Source organism: Leptonotus elevatus, chromosome 2 (genome assembly GCF_054856555.1).
Source record: "Leptonotus elevatus isolate MCC_2025b chromosome 2, RoL_Lele_1.0, whole genome shotgun sequence".
NCBI classification, from domain to species: domain Eukaryota; kingdom Metazoa; phylum Chordata; class Actinopteri; order Syngnathiformes; family Syngnathidae; genus Leptonotus; species Leptonotus elevatus.
The window spans coordinates 5963842-5982683 of NC_141240.1; the positions used below are offsets into that span (position 1 = coordinate 5963842).

Consider the following 18842-nt stretch of genomic DNA (forward strand, 5'->3'; position numbering starts at 1 on the left):
ACGTGTGCATGTTTGTGTGATTGAGTGCAAGAAAAACAAACAGGCTGCCTCCTGAGAAAAGCCGGTAGATTTTTCTGCTTAATTCATATTTTGCAAACGTAATATTAATCAGAATATCGTCTTTAGACTTGGGGTGCATAGAACATATTGTAAAGGAATATCTTTATTCTAACCCTTAGCAACAACCTGATTGAAATAAATATGACAGGCATGAATGGATCAAGAAACACTTTTTACAGTCTATCTTCAGAAAATAGTGCTTTCACGCTGCAGACTTGCATCAGAAATACTCGTCATGACGTGATTATGTTGGTTAGGAAAAATTGAGTCAAATTAATTTTAAACTGTGTTGTCTTTTCTTGTGTTTGAAAGGAGGCAGCTGTTCATCTCCCCTCGACCAAATGGCATTTCCCACAAAAAGTTAAGGAAATGTGGTATAAAGGTTAGGAGATTTGACTTTTCAAAGAGGCCCTTTCGTGTGTGTCTGTCTGTGTGTGGGTGTGTGTGTGTGTGTGTGTGTCACTCCTTCTAGTTTAAGGTCAACCAACAGACGTCTGTATTGTGTTATGCCCATGGTTGAATAATCCAGGTACAGAAAGTAAAAACCGTGAAATAATTTGGCTTTAGGTTCTAGTCAACAGGCGTAGATGAGCTCGTTTACCTGCCAGCTGAGTAGAAGCACCTGTGGCTATAGCCAATCTGTGGCAGGGTTTTTACTTTCTGGATCTGAACCCTGGTATGGCCATTTGCTAACTTTGCTCATGTGCGAACTTGCAGATCTTCAACTCATGTACACCACCAAACTAAATGGAATACATGAAATCAAATTTGAATGAGGACATAATAACAATTCTAATTACTGACTAAAAATACTTTTACTCCAGTACATTTAATGTTAGATAATGACTTTTGATACCCAAGTAGCAAATCATCGCTGCTATGTGAAAAACACTTATGACAATTTTTTTCCATAAAAAAAAAATAAAACGTTGGGATGTCTGCATTCAGTTGTATCCCAAAAACAAAAATGTAAATAATGTTTAAAAAAAAGAGACGAAAATGGACATAAATGGTAACATGCACTCATGTTTTTCACATAGCAGCGACAAAATGCTATATACTTGCAAGACTTTCACAAGTTTATTCAACAAGGTCTTTTGTGAAGATACTTGTTCATTTACTCAAGTATCGTTTCCAGGTAATTTATGCAAGATTGTTCTGTTGTATGAAGCGCATAGCCAAATGAATGTTGATACATTATTTGTAGTATAATAGCACATAATAATTTACGGAACCTATTGGATAATTTCATGCGCACTTCTGATGATCTCACATGGCGTACTAGTCGGATATCAAATCACTAATCTAGACCACCATGTTTACCACAATTGCCATCTATCTACGATTTATAGCGCTCGTCCTACATTTTAGTCATTGCTGAGCTGGAACTTGTCTCAGCTGATTTTAGGCGAGATGTTGGGTATATTCTGCTCTGGTTGCCAGCAGGTCACAGGTTCAAGTTAGTCTTCCTAGAATCTAACATGCGTGTTTTGGAATGTACAGTAAAAGGAAGTTTAAGTTTGAGCCGAGATCTAAACCTGGGAATTCTCGACTGTGAAGCAGACATATGCTACTGGACCACTGTGCTGGCAGGCAAGCGTTGTTTGTTATTTGGAGGCTCAGAGTGTTTCCTATAATGGAGACTACAACAAGTAATGCAAAATACCAAATATAATTTTGTAGTTTGCTGTGTGTATGCACAGTCATCTTTAACATGTACTTCTCGAGTCCATTTGGGACATACTTGGATTGGTAGTAGCTTACATGGGAAGTGTCACAAACAAATGTGTTTTACTATCAGTTCTTAAGAGTAAAAAGAGTGGATTTTGTCTTATTCAATCAAGTGTTTGTGTTGATAAATAACAGAGAAAATGACAGACAATGGGATGTTTAAATATAGATATTTTATGTACATCACACAACTAGAAAAGAAACACTATATCCTTACAGTGAGGATTCTGCATAGATCTAAGTTAAATAGTAATCTGATACAAAATTACTACAATAAATAAACCTCATCTCGTTGCTTTGTTATTCACACATAGCAGTTGTACAAACAATAAATTACAAGCTCAGTGCCGTTTTTGCTGTTCAGCGAGAGGGCTTTCCTCAACGGAAGAAAGTGTGTGTTTCAATGAGGTGTACAGATGTGCATATGGCTCTGCAAATCGCTTGGAATACTAACACATACATTGTAATCATCCACTGTTCAAAAAGGTTTACATTGAGTTGTTATATTGCAACGTGTAAAGCGGGGTACACACATACAGTACTGATTTTGAAATCACCATGTGTGTCTTCGTGTGTGTGCCATACTTGAAATAACCAACACAGCACACCACACATAAAACCATTTGTCCACTGACCACTGACTTTGATTAGAAGTGTGGAAAATATTCGGTCAGATTATCAGTGTGTGTGTTCCCCGCTTAAGGCAGTGCACACCAATGGAAATTTCCCAGTGTATTGTCTTTGTTTGCATTTTTACTTCCACTCGCAATACATCTACACGCACGGACACATACCCGCGCAGTCACACACACTTCAAAAATGAAGCAAAATAAGCGATGCGTCTTTAACCTCCAAGAATGTGAATCTTAAGGACAGTCATGGAGTCCTGATTACGTTACCCCTCTGACAGCTTACTTGGCAAGGACACTCTTGTGTTTTTTAGCATGTGCAGGGGATTAGCGCAATCAACACTTGTGTCGTAAGGAAGAACATTCTTCCTGAGTTGTGGAAGTTGAAAGAACTTTGAGATCCTGAGCAAGTCTCGACCTCAGTATAGCCGTTTTCCCTACTTTTTGTAGTATTGTGCAGAATGGACAGACTGAAAAGCACCATTTAAACGCCGAATGTCTGGGTTTCCCCATCCATTGTTGGTCAACGTCTGCCCCCATCCCTGCTTAGCTGGACGGTCAAAGCAATAGAGATCCTGACGTCACGTGATTTTTCTCTGAACATGCCTCCCGGGCCCCTGCGGCAGGAAAAGTAGCGGTGCAGCGTTAATGGCAGCGAGGAAGGCTAAAGCTAACATTTATCTGTCAATTTTCCGCCCAAGAGCATTGACAGTCACTTTGATGAAAAGGACATGATATACATGCGCGATGTGGACATGTTTAGATTGCCAATGAAGTGTCAGGAGTGCTTTTTTTTCACCTCGGCGACGCTGCTATGTGGAATTACCTCCTCTCTTGCCGGTGAGTGCTTTCAAATCTAATCATACAAAGGATTTACAAGTTTGTACAATCCGGGTTTATTTCCCCTTTAAGTGTGCTCAAAATGCCATCGAAATGGACTGTTTATGCAAGTGTTGCAGTGTTATTTATGTACATTAGCAACTTAGCAGCTGCTAAATCGGCGGTGGCCACTATCATTTATACCGTAAGTCTTCTTTATGGTGTTGGTCAGTTAAATTAAACTGTGTAATATCTATTAAACCGAACAAATGAACGAAACAGCTTATTTTCCCCACGTTTTGCGTGTGGTAGCAGTTAGCATCTGCTGATTTAGCCACCATGTACAAAGTGCAACATTGGCTACGCATTGGTTCATCTTTTAGTAGCCTGTAGCATGCTCAATCCTTTTTTTTGCCTCTTCTCGTTGTGGCAGCTGGTCCACAACAGCTGCCAATCATTGTTATAATGTGGCGTTTGCTGTTTACTCAAAGTGGCAGACGCGTTTTCTATGCTGCCAAAATGGCTGCGCTGATGGCCATTTAGGGACACGTGATGTCAACGTCAGGATCTCTATGAAGTAAGCTGGAGGGCAAATGACGTGTGTCACCCTTATTTAGGAGGACATAGATCTTAGACACACACACACACACGCACAAAGACACAACAATAAGATAAAATACGTTTTGGATGCCGAAACAAAGTTGAGTCACCAACATGCAACACAAGTCCTTGACTTAAAAAACAAAAAACGGGTCCTCGCTTAACTCTGCAAGTGTGATTCTGAGACATTCTTCAAGCAGAGTCTGCGAGACGTGGTCCAACATTCACAATCCTGATTAAGGTTCTAGATTATGTCATAAATTCATTGGTCCATATTCCACCATGCAGCACTTGATACTATGAAGTCTTGTTCCCCTCCTCCTGCCAGTTTAACATTTTCTCACAAGACAGTGTTTGAAAGCGGAGGGTCGGGAATTCAGCAAACATCCCTTGGACAGCTTCCCGCCCTGGTCCTTACACTGAACTGTCCTGCTCTGCCAACCGGTGTCACAAGTCCTGGAGCAGCTCATCCATACTCCTGTCACCCATTGGGGTCCGGGCGGTGGTGTAGACAGACTGGAAGCCGTAGTTGGCGCAGGAACCAGGATAGTGGGAGCGGGAGAGGATGTAGTAGCTCTACTGGTGCTGGTTTTGGTTGTGTCCACTGTGGAGCCCTGCAAATGGGCCAAATTCAAACTTGGGCCAAGCAGTTGTGGCTGCTGTGGAGTTGTCCGGCGTGGCATGAAGAAGCTGTAACGAACATCCAGGGGCTTTTTAGCATCTGTCGCAAGGATCTGGACTACCAAGGCTTCTTGAAGGGCCCCAGGCCCCATGCTGTGGAGCCACTCATCCCTTTGACTCCAGCCACTGTAGTTAAGCACAGAGCCGTTGAGCGGAATGATAGTCTCGGAGGTGGAGATCATAAACTTGCCATTGAGGAGGTAATCTCCACTGGGTCTCCGAAGTGCGAGGTAGGCGGTGTAGCGGGTCTGCTCTTTTGCCTTGTGCTGACGAACCTTGATGTGGGTGGAGCCTGCAGGAATCTTCACTACATCAGTGTAGCCTTTACTGTTTGTCAGAGTGAAAGTAGAGATTTGGTTAGCTAAGCCGGAAGCAGTTATTACTACACAGATGATAGTCATGGTATTAGAAACACAAAACTGGCAAGCGTATGTAAGTCAGCAGACAACTTTTGCTTTTCCATGACAATTTATTTGTCTAATTTCTATGCATTTTTTTTAAGCCAACCACATGTTCTTCTTTTGATGACTTGAATATCTTTTTACATGTTTATGTTTGCCCTTTACTCATTTGTGAAACCATAATTGGATTCCTTTGCGCAGGTGACTTTAGCGTGTACACCACTGTGCACTGTTGTGGGATGGAACTACAGTAGAGCTGTGCACAAATGGGTGGTAATTCGGTCATTCATTCGAGTGGGCATGGCAAATTAATACTTGAATCATAATTTGCAGACTCGGATCAAATGGTGTGACGTCACCGGAACCGGTATTCGCATGGCACTACTTAGCTCGAGTGCACTTTTGACAGTTTAACAGTTACGGATTTGTGGAAACGCCAGTTGTTGCATTTTCAAAAACAATGTGTCTATACTGCTACAGGCGTGTACCTGGAAGAGCAGGAGGAGAGAAAATAACATAGCCTACGCCGTTAAATAGTGACTGGATCGAGCGGTGCTATCGGGGCTTTTTTTCTTCCCGGTTGTTAGTTCAAATGTCAACAAAAGCCAAGCTGCACCAGACATTTTGAAATGCTACACTGTCCTTCAAAAGAAGAAAGCTTTTCACGTCCATTTTCAAGTAAGCGGCTGACTGCATAGAGTTCAATACATCTCACACTCAGCCAGCTCTATTGCTAATATATCTATGATGTTCACCACTAGTTAGTGTACCAAGGATGCAAGCTAAAACATGTAGCCACGAGGACTATTTACTCCGGTTTTATAGCACAAAGTGTGCAATAATTGATCCAGACACTACCGTTCGCTACAATGCACTTAGCAACAGGGAAAGGGAGGGAAAGGGAGTTTGCAAACGTGGACGCGGGCAGACCTTGGAGATGAACTCACTTAGCAGTAGCATTAGCAAAGACGAAGCTACAACAAGCTAGTACACATAACGCGGATGGATTTAAAATGTTACCAAAGACAAAACGACATCTCCTGCTTGCCAGGGTGGCGACGCGAGGTCCTGGAGTTTAAATAATTTATTTGAAAACCTTTCTCTCTCTCTCTACTGCCAATGTATGCTTCGACAACTCAATTTGTTTGAATGAACTGTTTGAATGTGATCTCAGGCTTAATAAACATATGAAGACAAAGTGCTATTTAAGTGCACTCCATTTACCATTTATTATTTTAATAACATTTTATTTGTCATATGTTGGACTATGAAGTGATTCGAGTTTATTCGGGACTCCTTCCCAGCCAATCATAGTAGCATCTCTCATTTGCAATAAAATCAGAGCTGTCGGAGCTCACACCATGCTTGACATTGCAGAATCAAATGCACTTGGTGGGCTTTGAGAGATGAGATTGGCATGCACGAAGTGCAATTATACAGTTGTGGCTGAAAATTTACATACCCTTGGGGTATGTAAACTTATGAGCACAACTGTAAATGTACAAAAACTAATTGTGGCTTAATGATACAAAACTGCTATGTATTGTCACCAAAATTTGCATGCACATTGCTACTCATGTCAACTTCAACTTCTGAAAATATCACAACAATTGCCACAGTATTTTGGATTTTATGGACATTAAGCCTTTTTCTCACCATACAGTGCGCTCATATGTTTACATAACCCAAGGGCTTGGTAAACTGTAAGATCTCCCCTTGCATATGATGTAGTCGACTACACATGTGATGTGGGCAATTGAATACCGTATTACACCCCCCGAACATGCCTCCCTGTGCGTATTTCTTACACCAGGTCGACTCTATACCATGTTAAGGTTCTCACACATCTGCTCAACTGAGATGTAATAACTCTATACAAGCATGTATACAAAAGTAGATGTTTTTGCCACGAGTTGGGAGTTTCCTTTTTTCGTACCTTTTCTTGGTGAAGTTTCCCACAACCCGGATGCATCCTGTGCTGTCGCCTCCACATATTCCACACTTGTCAAACTGAAGTTTGGAGCCTATAATGCCGTCGCAGCCTGTTCGCACGCACTTCCCCTTCACACAGACTGAGCTGCTATAAGGTCGACATTCCGTCCCATCTATCACCTGAAAACAGAGACTTTCTTCAACATCTTCCTAAAAATGTGAGGTTTTACTAATAGGTCCCAGCACAATGTTTTTTGCCAGTAGCTCACCCTGTGCGAGAACACCACATAGTAACCGGTTCCTTTTGCTCTGCAGGTGAGCTTGCACACATCTTTCGGGAGAACGCCAGCATATTTGGGCACCCACTCAACAAAGGTTTTCACCCCTTTAGGATCTGTCTGAGGGCCATTACGCACCTCACATTGCTCCTGCCGGAAACTCTTATCTAAAGGATAACAGCATGAAAAGAAACATTTATTATTGTATTGTGGTTACAACCTATACAAATACTGTACATGATGGTGGACTTACTTGATGGTGGGCATGGTGTAACATTGCAGGACCGGTAGATGGCTCTCTTCCCAGTGCAGTAACGCCCGTTGTTCCGCGGTGGAGGGTTGTTGCACAGCCGCTGGGCGAATTGCACTCCACCACCACATGTTCTGGTACATGACCCCCAAGAACCCCAAGAGCTCCAGCTGCCATGATTGGATGACTGGAGCACAGAGGAGAGCAGAAAGGTCAGTCTGATCAAACTTTCACCGCTTCCCTGGAACGTTTCAAATGGAGTAACCTCCTACCGAGTAATGTCGCTTGCGCGTTTTGTCCACACACTTGCCCTGCAGGCAGATGCGTCCCTTGCCGCAGGGTGTTCCCTCCACAGCTGGCAACTTCTTGGTCAGACACACCATTTGACCCTGGCGAATCACTGCGCACCACAGCCGAGAGCACACGTCCATACCAGGGCACACGGTGTATTCTGGCCCGAAAGCCAGGCGGCACTGGCGCACGGCGTCATAGCTCTGACCCGGGAGCTCTTCGGGACCCAACAGGGGCTGACGGGGCAAGTCGAGGAGACACTCGGCTGCAATGGGGAAAGTGTCAAGCATAAGATGATGCTGGTGGAACATTACCTTGGTGTTCGGTCAAAATGTCTTCACACTATATTTTGTGGCCATGGTGATTATATGATCTTTGGTTGTGCTGCACAGTAAATTCTGTAGAGTAAATTTTACTCCATTTAGAGTGGGATCAAATAGATTCAGTTTTAGACTAATATTTACACTTGGAAAAGAGTAAAATAAAGAATTGAAATAAATAAATAAAAGTCATTCAAGGGTTGAGAAACAAACCCATAACTTCATCTTGGGAGACAGACTCCCTGCGCCACGCAGCTCCTGCTGTGTGTTAGTATAACTAAATGGTTGTTTCCAATATGCATTCTTGTCCGTACTTACGTCGTTGTGATGTCTTGAAATGTCATCAGTCGCGGCCCAAGTACTGTTCCAATTGCAAGCACGCAAAATGTTGAGCAAAAAACGGACGGAATACCCAGATGTTATTCTTACTGCGAGCTTCGTAGCTCTGACGCATTGCCGTAACTGTGTACCACGTGACTAGGTGTAATATAAATACGAGTAATATATTAAAGATTGAAATTATACATGGGATTTATCCAATTTAGGATTATATTGGGAAAAGAAAAAGGTTCTGGAAAGACATCGATGTGAGTTGCAGGTTTCGTTCTGATTCTCTTGAAACAGTTTTTTTTATATCTATCTATCTATCTATCTATCTATCTATCTATCTATCTATCTATCTATCTATCTATCTATCTATCTATCTATCTATCTATCTATCTATCTATCTATCTATCTATCTATCTATCTATCTATCTATTTCTCTCTCTCTTTCTATATATATATATATATATATATATATATATATATAATATTGTAATTTGCAGTTGTTACACTAAGTTGTGTAAAGAAAGGACTAGATTTAATAAAGTTGTACTTTACACGTTAAATATTTATTATTATTTATGATCATAAAAGGGGAGGAATACTGTACTTACTAACGTGATGCTGGTAGGGGGCAGCAATGCACATGCCGTGCCTAGTCTGCAGGAAATTAAAGAAGACAAACGCGATGATCCTCCGCTGCCATTCGTTCCTTGAAGTACGAAATGTATCTTGGGATATTTTCCCAGCCAAGCCTTCACCAAGCAACAACTGATGCATCCTTGGTTTAAGCTAGCAAAAAGAACGATATCCAGGAAATCCGTGTGGCCTTGGCTTACGCATGCTTTCGATTGGAACAGTACTTGGGCCGCCATTGATGACGTCTCACAAAATCACAAGGACGTAAGTAAGGTTTTTAACCGATGTATGTTGTACAAACACATTTTGAAACATCAACATAGTAGTACAAATTCATCAAGTCACATGATAAAACTGCAATGAATTACGGAAATACGCCAGCGAGATATGCGTGCTTACCGGGCTTACCAAGACACTACTCATTGCGTCACAAGAACGTACTCTGTGTTCTTGATATTGAGAAACGGCCAATGTTTTTGGTATCCTCTTGGATATAAGCTAACAGTAGGAGGGGCATACCTCAGGTGGTAGTGTGGCAGTCTCCCAAGCTGAAGGTCATGAGTTTGTTTCTCAACCCTTGAGTGATGTTTTTTCCCCCATTTTTTTTTAATTTTACTCTCTTCCAAGTGTAAATATTACTCTAAAACGGAGTCTATTTGGTACCACCCTAAATAGAGTCAAATTTACTCTAGAGTCAAATTTACTCGACATAATTTACTGTGTACAAACACATTCCTTGCTCAGTGATAGATAGGCCACAGTGGGAATTCACATGGATGCAAGTTGTAGAAAGAGAATAAATATTTTATAGGCTCCTAGGAGTTTTAACTTTCAAAGTAATCCCATATGTTTGCTTCTGTTCACTCGAGAAGATGCTGTAAAACCCTCACCATTGCCATCGTCAAAGAAGTCTGTGATGGTGGCCGAGGTACAGCGGCTCCAAGGTTTGGACGCGTCAATGGAGGTGAGGATGGAGGACATGAGCCTCTTGTCGCTGTTTACACCAAAACGCTCCTCGCAGAATTTGGAATCGTCATGGGACAAGCCGAGCAAATGGCCTGAGGCAGACAGGGGGAAGGAATTTAAATGTTATGTACGGCCAATGAAGGCGAGAAATGATGGCACAGGTTTGCACTTGCAGCAAGAATGAGAATAGAAAACACAATAAGCACTCGGGTAATGCTCACGTGAGGTTCAACAACCACAGAGGTGCTGACAGATGAGCCAGCCCAAGCTTGTCTGTATCTCTGTTTACGCCTCAACAAGTGTATCCATGCTTACCGATCTCGTGCGCCACTGTGAACGCGGCGTGAAGCCCGTCATCCTCAATGACAGCACAGCTTCTCTCTGGAGAGCAGATAGTGCCAACGTCTGCCATTCCCAGGGTGTCACAGGAGTGATGGCCGCAGAGGTCCTGCAAAGAGGCAATGCAAAGACTTTAAATCAGCCCGAGGACTTGCTAGTTACTGTTTCCCTTCACTGTTTCTTCCACCACCATTTGCTAAACCCACAGTAGTGCATGAAAACGATTTTCGCACATGCATGCAGACGAGCCCTCAGGGTGTCTTGCCACGGATCGCCGAACGCACCGATCAATCGGTTAACCTTCCCGCCCAATCATGTCAGAGATCAAGTGACATGAACGTATGCCAACAAACATGAACGTATGTGGACAAACATCCGTGCATGTGCGCAAAAAGTGGAACAAAAAACACATGCGTGTCCCGTGAAGATGAACCATCATATTAAGTGGCGCTGACAGGCCTGCTGGGTAGCGAGGGAGAGGCTCTACGGGGAGGGTGTTTACCCATTCCGGGTGGACCAGTTAGGAACAAACTGCCTTGTGTTTTGCACTCACATTGACTGACTGGGTGGGACCACTGCACAGTGCACACATAGATGTACATCACTCCTGTTCATGCACATAAATACAGTACATGTACTTACAGGAAACAAACAGGATGAACATGTGCAATATGGCAAAATAGTGACCGTGTTTGACAAGTAACTGCTGAACACACACATGGCCAATGAAGGGAAACTCTGCCCACCGAGTGCCCTCTGCTCTCTTTATGTGCAGACAAGCACAATGTTGGTTTTGAGTCTCACAGTGGGAGTGTATAGAAAGTTTCTTACACTCTTTCACCCCATTTCTTTTGTATTTGTTTCTTCACCAAACCCATCCAAGACCATGGTGTGAAAGCTCGTGTTTTCAGAGCTAAGAGTAGATCAAAAGAAGAAAAATAGAAAGTGTGCTTGTTTTTACTCCAAACATTGGTTTTCATTTCAAAATACACTAGGGAGAGAAGAAAGATGGTCATAAAAGAGAAACAAATCAAAGGAAATTGACCAAAGAATGGGAATGGAGAGATGCCGGAAATTAATGCGAGGAACTGGGTGGGGTGGGGGGTGCCATAGAGTAATTGGGGTATTGGCAGAAATAAAAGGGGAACAGGTGGCAGGCTGGATGCGAAAGTCAGGCGGGTTGTGTGCAGATGCGTGAGAGCTTGACTGGTCTTCGCCAAGATTTGAGTTAAACAAACAGCCAACCAGACACACATGTTAAAAGTCTGACTAAGCTAGTTTAGCTCACCCTGAAAACACACTACACATCTGATGTCATGACTCATGGAGGGGAGACCACCACCAAAGTTGAACTTTAACTATTTGGATCTGTACAACAATGTATGTGCAGAAAATGGAGCACTTAAAGTGGAAGTCGTAGTGGAGAAGTAGTAAAGAAGTGAGGAAACAATAACTTCCTCAGCGAAGGTTTTAAGTCAACCCAAAAATTCTCTTTACAATATGTTGTATGCCCTCTCACTAGTCTAAACACGACATTCAAATTAATACTGTGTTTGTGGAATATATGTTAAGCAGAAAAATCCATCGTTTTTATCTATCTGAGGGGGGCAACCATTTTACCAAATGCTGTCGATTGAAAATGACATCACAGTTGCTCTGGGTTCAGGTACCAATCACAGTACAGCTAGCGAACATCACATGATCAAACTCAGAAAACAAGTGAGTCGTGATTGGTCATTATCTCAGGTGCCAATCACAGCACAGCTTGCGAACATCACATGATCAAACTCAGAAAATGGGTGAGCCGTGGCCCGTGATTGGTCAATATCTGACCTCTGAGAAACTGTGATGTCATTTTCAGGCGACAACAACATCTGTTCTGTTTGTCTTATTTGAAAACAAACAGTTTTTCCGTGTTCATGAAAACTGCTGTTGGTTACAGCAAGCTTGTAGAAAAGTAGCTAAATTTGTTTTCAAAGCTTAATATTAATGAGATTGGGGGTGGGACTTAATACGTTTTTCTACCGCCCACTCATTTTCAGGCCAGATTTTAGTTGAGTAGTTTGGAAACATTTATATATTGTTGATGTTGATTGCTGCCTGAAATAAATGAACAAATAAAATGAATGAATGAAATGGCCTTCCCCTGAGATGGGTAAAACCGGGTGGATTTTACTGCTTTGTTTATATTCCACATGCCCAATATTAATCATAATTTCATGATTAGACTAGTGGGGCCACATAGAACATATAGAAAAGAAAAAAATTAGGTTGACTACGCCTATAACGTTGGCGCTGTGGCTCAGGGTGTAGAAACGGTCGTTCAGTAACCAGAAGGTCAGCTGTTCGATCCCCGCTCTGCCCAAGTCATGTGTCGTATCCTTGGGCAAGGCACTTCACACACATTGCCTCCAGTGCTACTCACACTAGTGTATGGAAGGTGCGAATGTTTGGTGGTGGTCGGAGAGGCCGTAGGCACACACTGGTAGCCATGCTTCCGTCAGCCAGCCCCAGGGCAGCTGGGGCTACTTTAGTAGCTTACCTCCACCACAGTGTGAATGTGTGAATGTGTGAATGAATGAATAATGTATCCATTCCCTTGTAAAGCGTCTTTGAGTGTCTAGAAAAGCGCTATATAAATCCGATGCATTATTATTATTTATTAACTAGATATAAGGATGCAATAAGATAGTCGAGTGCCAGTATGAGTTTTTGAAAGAAGAATCGCCAGAATTCACTAATGCATCAAGGTGAGCTGAGGGTGAGGCCCATGCGGCGTGCCCGCTGGCCAGGGTCGAGGCTGTGGGCCCCAGGGGCTGTCTGCAGGTCGTCAACAGATGCCAGACGAAGTATAACGTGTGAAATATCAAGAAAAGCTAAAACAAATAGAAGGGCTGTCTGCGACGGCGGCAAGAGCTGGGAAATGTACACTATGATGTAGACAAAAACTTATGGATGCGGTGGGTTGTGGGTTTGTCAAGTGCACAGGAAAGGGAGGAGTCGCCGCCACACGTGTAAATTCCATGTAAAAGGTTAAGTGACAAAACTATGTGGACAAAGTCAGCAGACATGTGCCGAGCAGGGCAGGATTTTGTGCATTTAAGGAATGGTATGCACCCAGGGCATCCCACAACATCATACTGTCATTTTGCATCGACTGCCGGGCCACCGTTAATCCCAAATAGTTCCCAAATGTTTGGGTTTGTTTTTGACTCTTGAGATAACATGTAGAAACTGACCAGACTTTGACCTGTCTCAGGATCATTGCAAGCACCTGAGGCAATGACCATCCAAATATCAGAGTGATATGTGAAAGAAAACAGGGGCAACGTCTGCACTCCTCTGGGGGCACAGTGCTTGAAGCTTTTACACCGAACTGGTGTCATACAGCTTTGGCCTCCCCTGCCGCATCCATTCAGAAAACTGCGCTGTTTGAAGGTCTCAGCCACAATGGCTGCTTCATGCTTGTTCAGCTCAGTCTGATTTGCGCTCATTGATGTGATAGCCATCCATCAGTTACTTTTGTGATGCTTATCACAACTGACTTTGGGCGAGAAGCGGGTTACACCCTGTACAGGTCGACAGACAATAGCAGTGTACAAATAGCTACTATATGTGCAATTTAGTCTACTTTATGCACATAATTTTCCTGTTTTTAAAAGGAATGTTTTTAAATGGATATTTGACTCATTGAGCCATTTTCACAGAAAGAAGATAATATTTTGTCTATACATAATGTGATAACGTCATTACTTTTCATGAACAATTTATACCTTTAAAAACACATTTTTCCACTTGCTGTCAACTGAAGATGACATGTGCTGAGGAAACAGCTAACGACCAATCATGGCTCAGGTTGCTGACCAAACCCAGAAAACATCTGAGCCGTGATTGGTCATTACCTATTTCCTCAGCACCGGTGATGTCATCTTCAGTCAACAGCAAGTGGGGAAAATATATTTTTAAAGGTATTAATTGTACATGAAAAATAATGAAGTTATCAAATTCATTCTGGACAATATATTAAAGGGATTACATCACAGTATTTTTAGCCCTTCCACAGTTAACTATAAACATATAATGATTCAACCTTACCTTTGACATCATGGCAATGTAATGTATTTATGAAATATTAGGTGTTTTGCTGGTTATTTTTCTAACGCGGAAGTAAAACGCCGGTTCAGTAAAACCCCGCCTCTCCCCGTGTGGTTGCCGCGCCCCTTCTCGTCCGAGCCAGCTGCTGCTGGAGAGCTGCCTTCGAGCACTCCTCTGAATGGCCACGCAAGCCATCAATTCTTCAATAAACATTTGAAACAAAACAGCTCCTTGATATTGTAGTGGAGGAGGCGGGGAGAAGAGGGGAAAAGAGAGCGGAAAGAAGAAGGAAAACAACAACCTCAGTGGGTCGCAAATTGGGGACCTGCTGCTTACATGGCGAGCGCGCTAAACACTACACCATTCGTTCAGGTAGGTTCAAGAGTGAAAAAAGTTTACACAAATGTCAGCCACAACCTTTTCAGAGATTTTAAGACGGACAATTATCATTGCACTTTGGCATTGCAAATGTGAAGGATAATTGATTGCTTTGAATTCATTTGGACAGAATGTTTACTGATAAAGGCTACTTTTCTCACTATCCTGCGAGCATGGAGGGCTCAGAGAAAGTGGCCGTGCGTTTAGTCCGCAGAGGCGGTGCGGGGGTGGGTCCGCAACTGATGACGTCATACTGTGAGCATCCGCTCGTTTTCTGAGGTTGGGAGGGGCTGGTGCTTGGAGACCAGAATTACCTAGAATTTCTCATAGAGGGGCAAATGGAGGAAAACACCACTTCGGTCATGTTTTTGGTGACAAATTAGCATTTTAACATGGTTAAAAACTCAAAGAAGTAGATTTTTCACATTACTGTCCCTTTAACCTTTTGCTGCTGAAATTGGCTCAATGAGTCAAGTATCTCTTTACAATTCAGGTGGAAATGCAAACACCACAGACAAAGGCCGGAGCCGAGATTCACAAGAGGAATGTTAGAACTGTGAAGCAGATGTGCCACCCAGACCACTGTGCTGCCTCCTGACGGAATGTTATTGTATTCTTTCAAATGTAAAGCAAACCTCTGTTTTACTCACCATTTTTGAAAAACCATGCTTGAAAAAGTACATGACAGCACAGAAAAAAATCTCAAGGAAAATGAAATGGCCAGACAGACTATTGAGAAATGGTTCAAATATCCTTGTCTCACATGCTGAATTTCTTTGATTTCTTTTTTCACCCACAATGCAGCTGGGTGCAAGACACCTGAGCCAAACCCAGTTATTTCCTGGCAGTGCTCTTTCAAGGGAAACAGTAACCTTGTGTTTGTGCATTCCTGTTTCACTCACTACTTTCCTGCAGTGTTTAGATGTGCAGGTCTGCCCATCATGTTGACTGACAGGTTAAAGTGATGGCAATTTTAGTGCTTAAGACACCGCCAAGAATCTTGAGGATGGGCTTTAAGAGCCAAACAGGTCAGGGGTCAAAATTAAAGTAAACTGACGACTGCTTTTATGGGCTTATGAAGGGCATGACCTAAAAATGGGGTCATGAAAACCCAGACATTATACTTAGCTACTGTCCGAATGACATGTGGCCGATAATTCGATTAATTTTCTGGGTTGCAGGGCAGGTTAGGGTTTGCCTGCTTCTTTCAGTTCATGTATGAAGTCATTGAAAAGGTTGCAGAGAAGTGTAGTGTTAGGTTAAAGAGTTAACATCCACACATGGGCTAGATGGAGACATTCAGGCCATTATTACTTATTTTGGATGATAAAAATGAAAAGCCATAATAAATTTTTTTTTTAGAAAAAAGTACATTTTTGCAATTGAAGTAAGCAATATGAGAATGAAATTATATTTTTAGGGAGGAGACTGATTATAGACTTTGTTAGTTTCACAGGAAACAGTGATGGGGAGTGGAATTCTGGTGAACACGTCATCTCAGGCAGAATGTAGAACATCAGGGGCTCTAATAACATCTGGATTCATATGATAAGTCGCATGGTATTGCTATTAATGGATGCATTGACTGACTGAGAGCCGCCACCTGCAGAATCCAAACCAGCCTCCTCTGTGGGCTTGCCCAGGCAGGTGGAGTGTCAACAAGGTTTGTAGGTGGTTGGCACGCGGGGACTGGGACTCTTTGCCAACTCCTTTTGACACCGCTGCCAATGAATGACGGCACCAAACCGACACGTGAAGCCTTTACAGATCCAAAGTAATACTCCGGATGCTTGCTTGAAGAGCAGAAAGGTGTGGCTGTGGTGCAGGCAGTATAGGGAAGGAGGGAGTCTGAAGTAAGGCAGAGAGAAGTTGGGTGAAAGAAAGGCTAAATTAGTGTGGTCTCCATACAGCCTGTGTTTGTTTTTCTGACAGGCTCAGCTGACAGATTCTGTAAAAGTAACCAAGAAAAATGTGCAGACTGGAGTGATGGGAGGATAATACAAGGCTTGGGAGACTGCCTTATTAAGTCACACTGGATGTTTTAGGTATGTTTCTGGGGTACTAATTTTAAAATTCCTGGGAAGAATTTCTCTGCAAAGCATGCTAGCAAAAGCCTCGGCTCTCAGCCTCTGAGGCTTGTAGGCTGTCAGGGGACTGGGAGGGCAGGCTGGAGACAGAAGAGTCTGCCCAGAAAAACACCACACGCAGGAAATACAGCTTTTATGGCTGTTTCACAGATGCTGAGCAGCGTTAAGCACACAAAATTCAGCACATGGAGGATGACAGAAATGGGTGCTGAGGCATGTGGGAATCAGATTCTCCAGACTGGGATTCAAAGGGTCAACAAAACAGACAGCTCAGTCAACATGGCCACTACCTTTGGTCTCCATGTGTGTCCTTCACGCATTGACTCACGAGGAAACTAACGAGACATGTCAGCAACTTTCATGTGTGCTTAAATGTGCACCGTGTCACCCAGTGGGCAAAGAGAAGCAGCTGCCCGCCATCGAAATCAAAACAAGCGATGGCGTCACTCCTTTCCCTTGGCATCGCACCTGGGCTCTAAGCTGCTGTGCGGGCGGGAGGACAAGCACCCGGCGCCTCGGGACGGGAAGCCCAGCGACGGAAGTTTGTTTACCTGCCTAGTGAAGAGGATGGCCGCATCGTGGTGGTGTTGGTGGTCGTCGTCCAGCGGGTTTTGCTGGTTCTGCCACTTGCAGAAGCTTTTGAGAGTTGCCGCCGCGTTCTTGGACACTTCCAGCCCTTTGTCTTTGTCGGTGACAGTGGTGATTTTAACCACGGACAGCCGGATGGGGTTCTCGATACTGGCGTGCCCGTATAGCTTGGACGCAATGGAGGCCAGCGTTAGGAGATAGTGGTTTAAGTCCTTGCCGTACTTCTTGGTCATGGTCTCATCCGCCACCAAAAGAAGCTCCACGTGTCTGGCGCGAGAGACCGACCTCTTGCGCCGCATGTGGAATTCCAACGCCGCAGATGCAGTTCCAACGAGCCGGCTCCACCAGCCCCGCCCGTGCGCGCCCACATCATCCATAGAAAGCTGCTGTCTGTCCGGCTTCGTTCTCGCCTCGCGGCTCTTGCGCCGACTTTTCCCCGCCGCGTCCCTGCGCCCTCTGCGCCCGTCGCGCGTCCCACAGCTCTCGCGTCCGTCGCGCGCGGCTTCGAAAGTGAAGCTCTCGCGCGTGAACGCGTGGAGAGCGTGTTCCGCGTCCTTGTCCTGCAGAGCGCGCGGGTCGTGTTCGTGTCCCTTGGCCCGGACGATAGGCGTGACCGCGTAGCGCACACCGTGCACGGCGAAGAAGCCTTCCAGACCTCCGCCGCAGAGGTTGAAGACGGCCAGGGATTCCGGGTTGGTGTTTACCGTTCCGCGATACACGCAATCCCGCTGCAAAGGGTCCGAGCTACCTCCCATCATGGCGAGGACATACTGAGGGCTGAAGTGATGCGACAGCACAGACTCATCACGCTCCATGTCGAGTTGAAAGCGGCTCCCATCCAGGTAGATAAGATACCCCGCCTTCCCCCCTCCGTTGTAAATCCGGTCAATAGTCCGCACGACTCCATCTGTCCTCCTGGCTGGCGAGAGCAGCGAGCCGTTCGCAGGTGGGAGATAGAAACCCTGGAAAACGGAGACCCCGGCACCAGGTTCCAACTCCAGCAGCACAAACAGCAACAGTAGACGGAACCAAAGCATGCCGCCGGCCGCAGCGCCAAGGAGCCTCACCATTGTTCACAGTGCAGCATCTAGACGCTATACGATGTCCAAACCATACAAACGAACCCCGGACGAGCTAAGGAGACAACTTATTTGTTGGTCCAAAAAGCGCATCCTGCCATGTCATGTAAAACGGCGTAAACAAAATAGCATTGAAAGGAGCAGCAGGGATGGGGGGAAAGGCGTAGCAGAGAAACTGTGCAGTCTGGGCTGAACTTGGAGAACAAAATCACAAAGTTTGCTCTTAATAGGACCCAGAGAGGAAAAGTCCTGCCCCCTTTGCGCTCAATCACCACCCCTCCACCTCCACCCCTCCACCTCCACCCCCCTTCGCTCTAGCTCTCTTCCTCAAATCACTCAAGTGCTGGGAGGAGAG

At 44.2% G+C, this 18842-nt stretch overlaps 1 protein-coding gene across 1 annotated transcript; it reads right to left on the reverse strand.

The window, feature by feature from the left end:
* Positions 1 to 1944: 1944 nt before the first annotated feature.
* Positions 1945 to 18696, reverse strand: adamts5 (ADAM metallopeptidase with thrombospondin type 1 motif, 5 (aggrecanase-2)). Its single transcript, XM_086069652.1, has 8 exons — positions 17372 to 18696; positions 10237 to 10369; positions 9846 to 10013; positions 7654 to 7937; positions 7385 to 7568; positions 7123 to 7298; positions 6858 to 7033; positions 1945 to 4847 (listed from the first exon to the last, which is right to left on the reverse strand). Exons 1-8 carry the CDS (start codon positions 18476 to 18478, stop codon positions 4169 to 4171), a joined length of 2907 nt encoding a protein of 968 aa, XP_085925778.1. The 5' UTR covers positions 18479 to 18696; the 3' UTR covers positions 1945 to 4168.
* Positions 18697 to 18842: the final 146 nt, after the last annotated feature.

Coding starts and splice junctions, on each gene's coding strand:
- adamts5 (XM_086069652.1), bottom strand. CDS start 18,478: ATGGTGAGGCTCCTTGGCGCTGCGGCCGGCGGCATGCTTTGGTTCCGT. Junction 7,569..7,653: donor CGCGCAAGCGACATTACTCG/GTAGGAGGTTAC, acceptor TCTGTGCTCCAG/TCATCCAATCATGGCAGCTG. Junction 7,299..7,384: donor TACACCATGCCCACCATCAA/GTAAGTCCACCA, acceptor GTTATCCTTTAG/ATAAGAGTTTCCGGCAGGAG.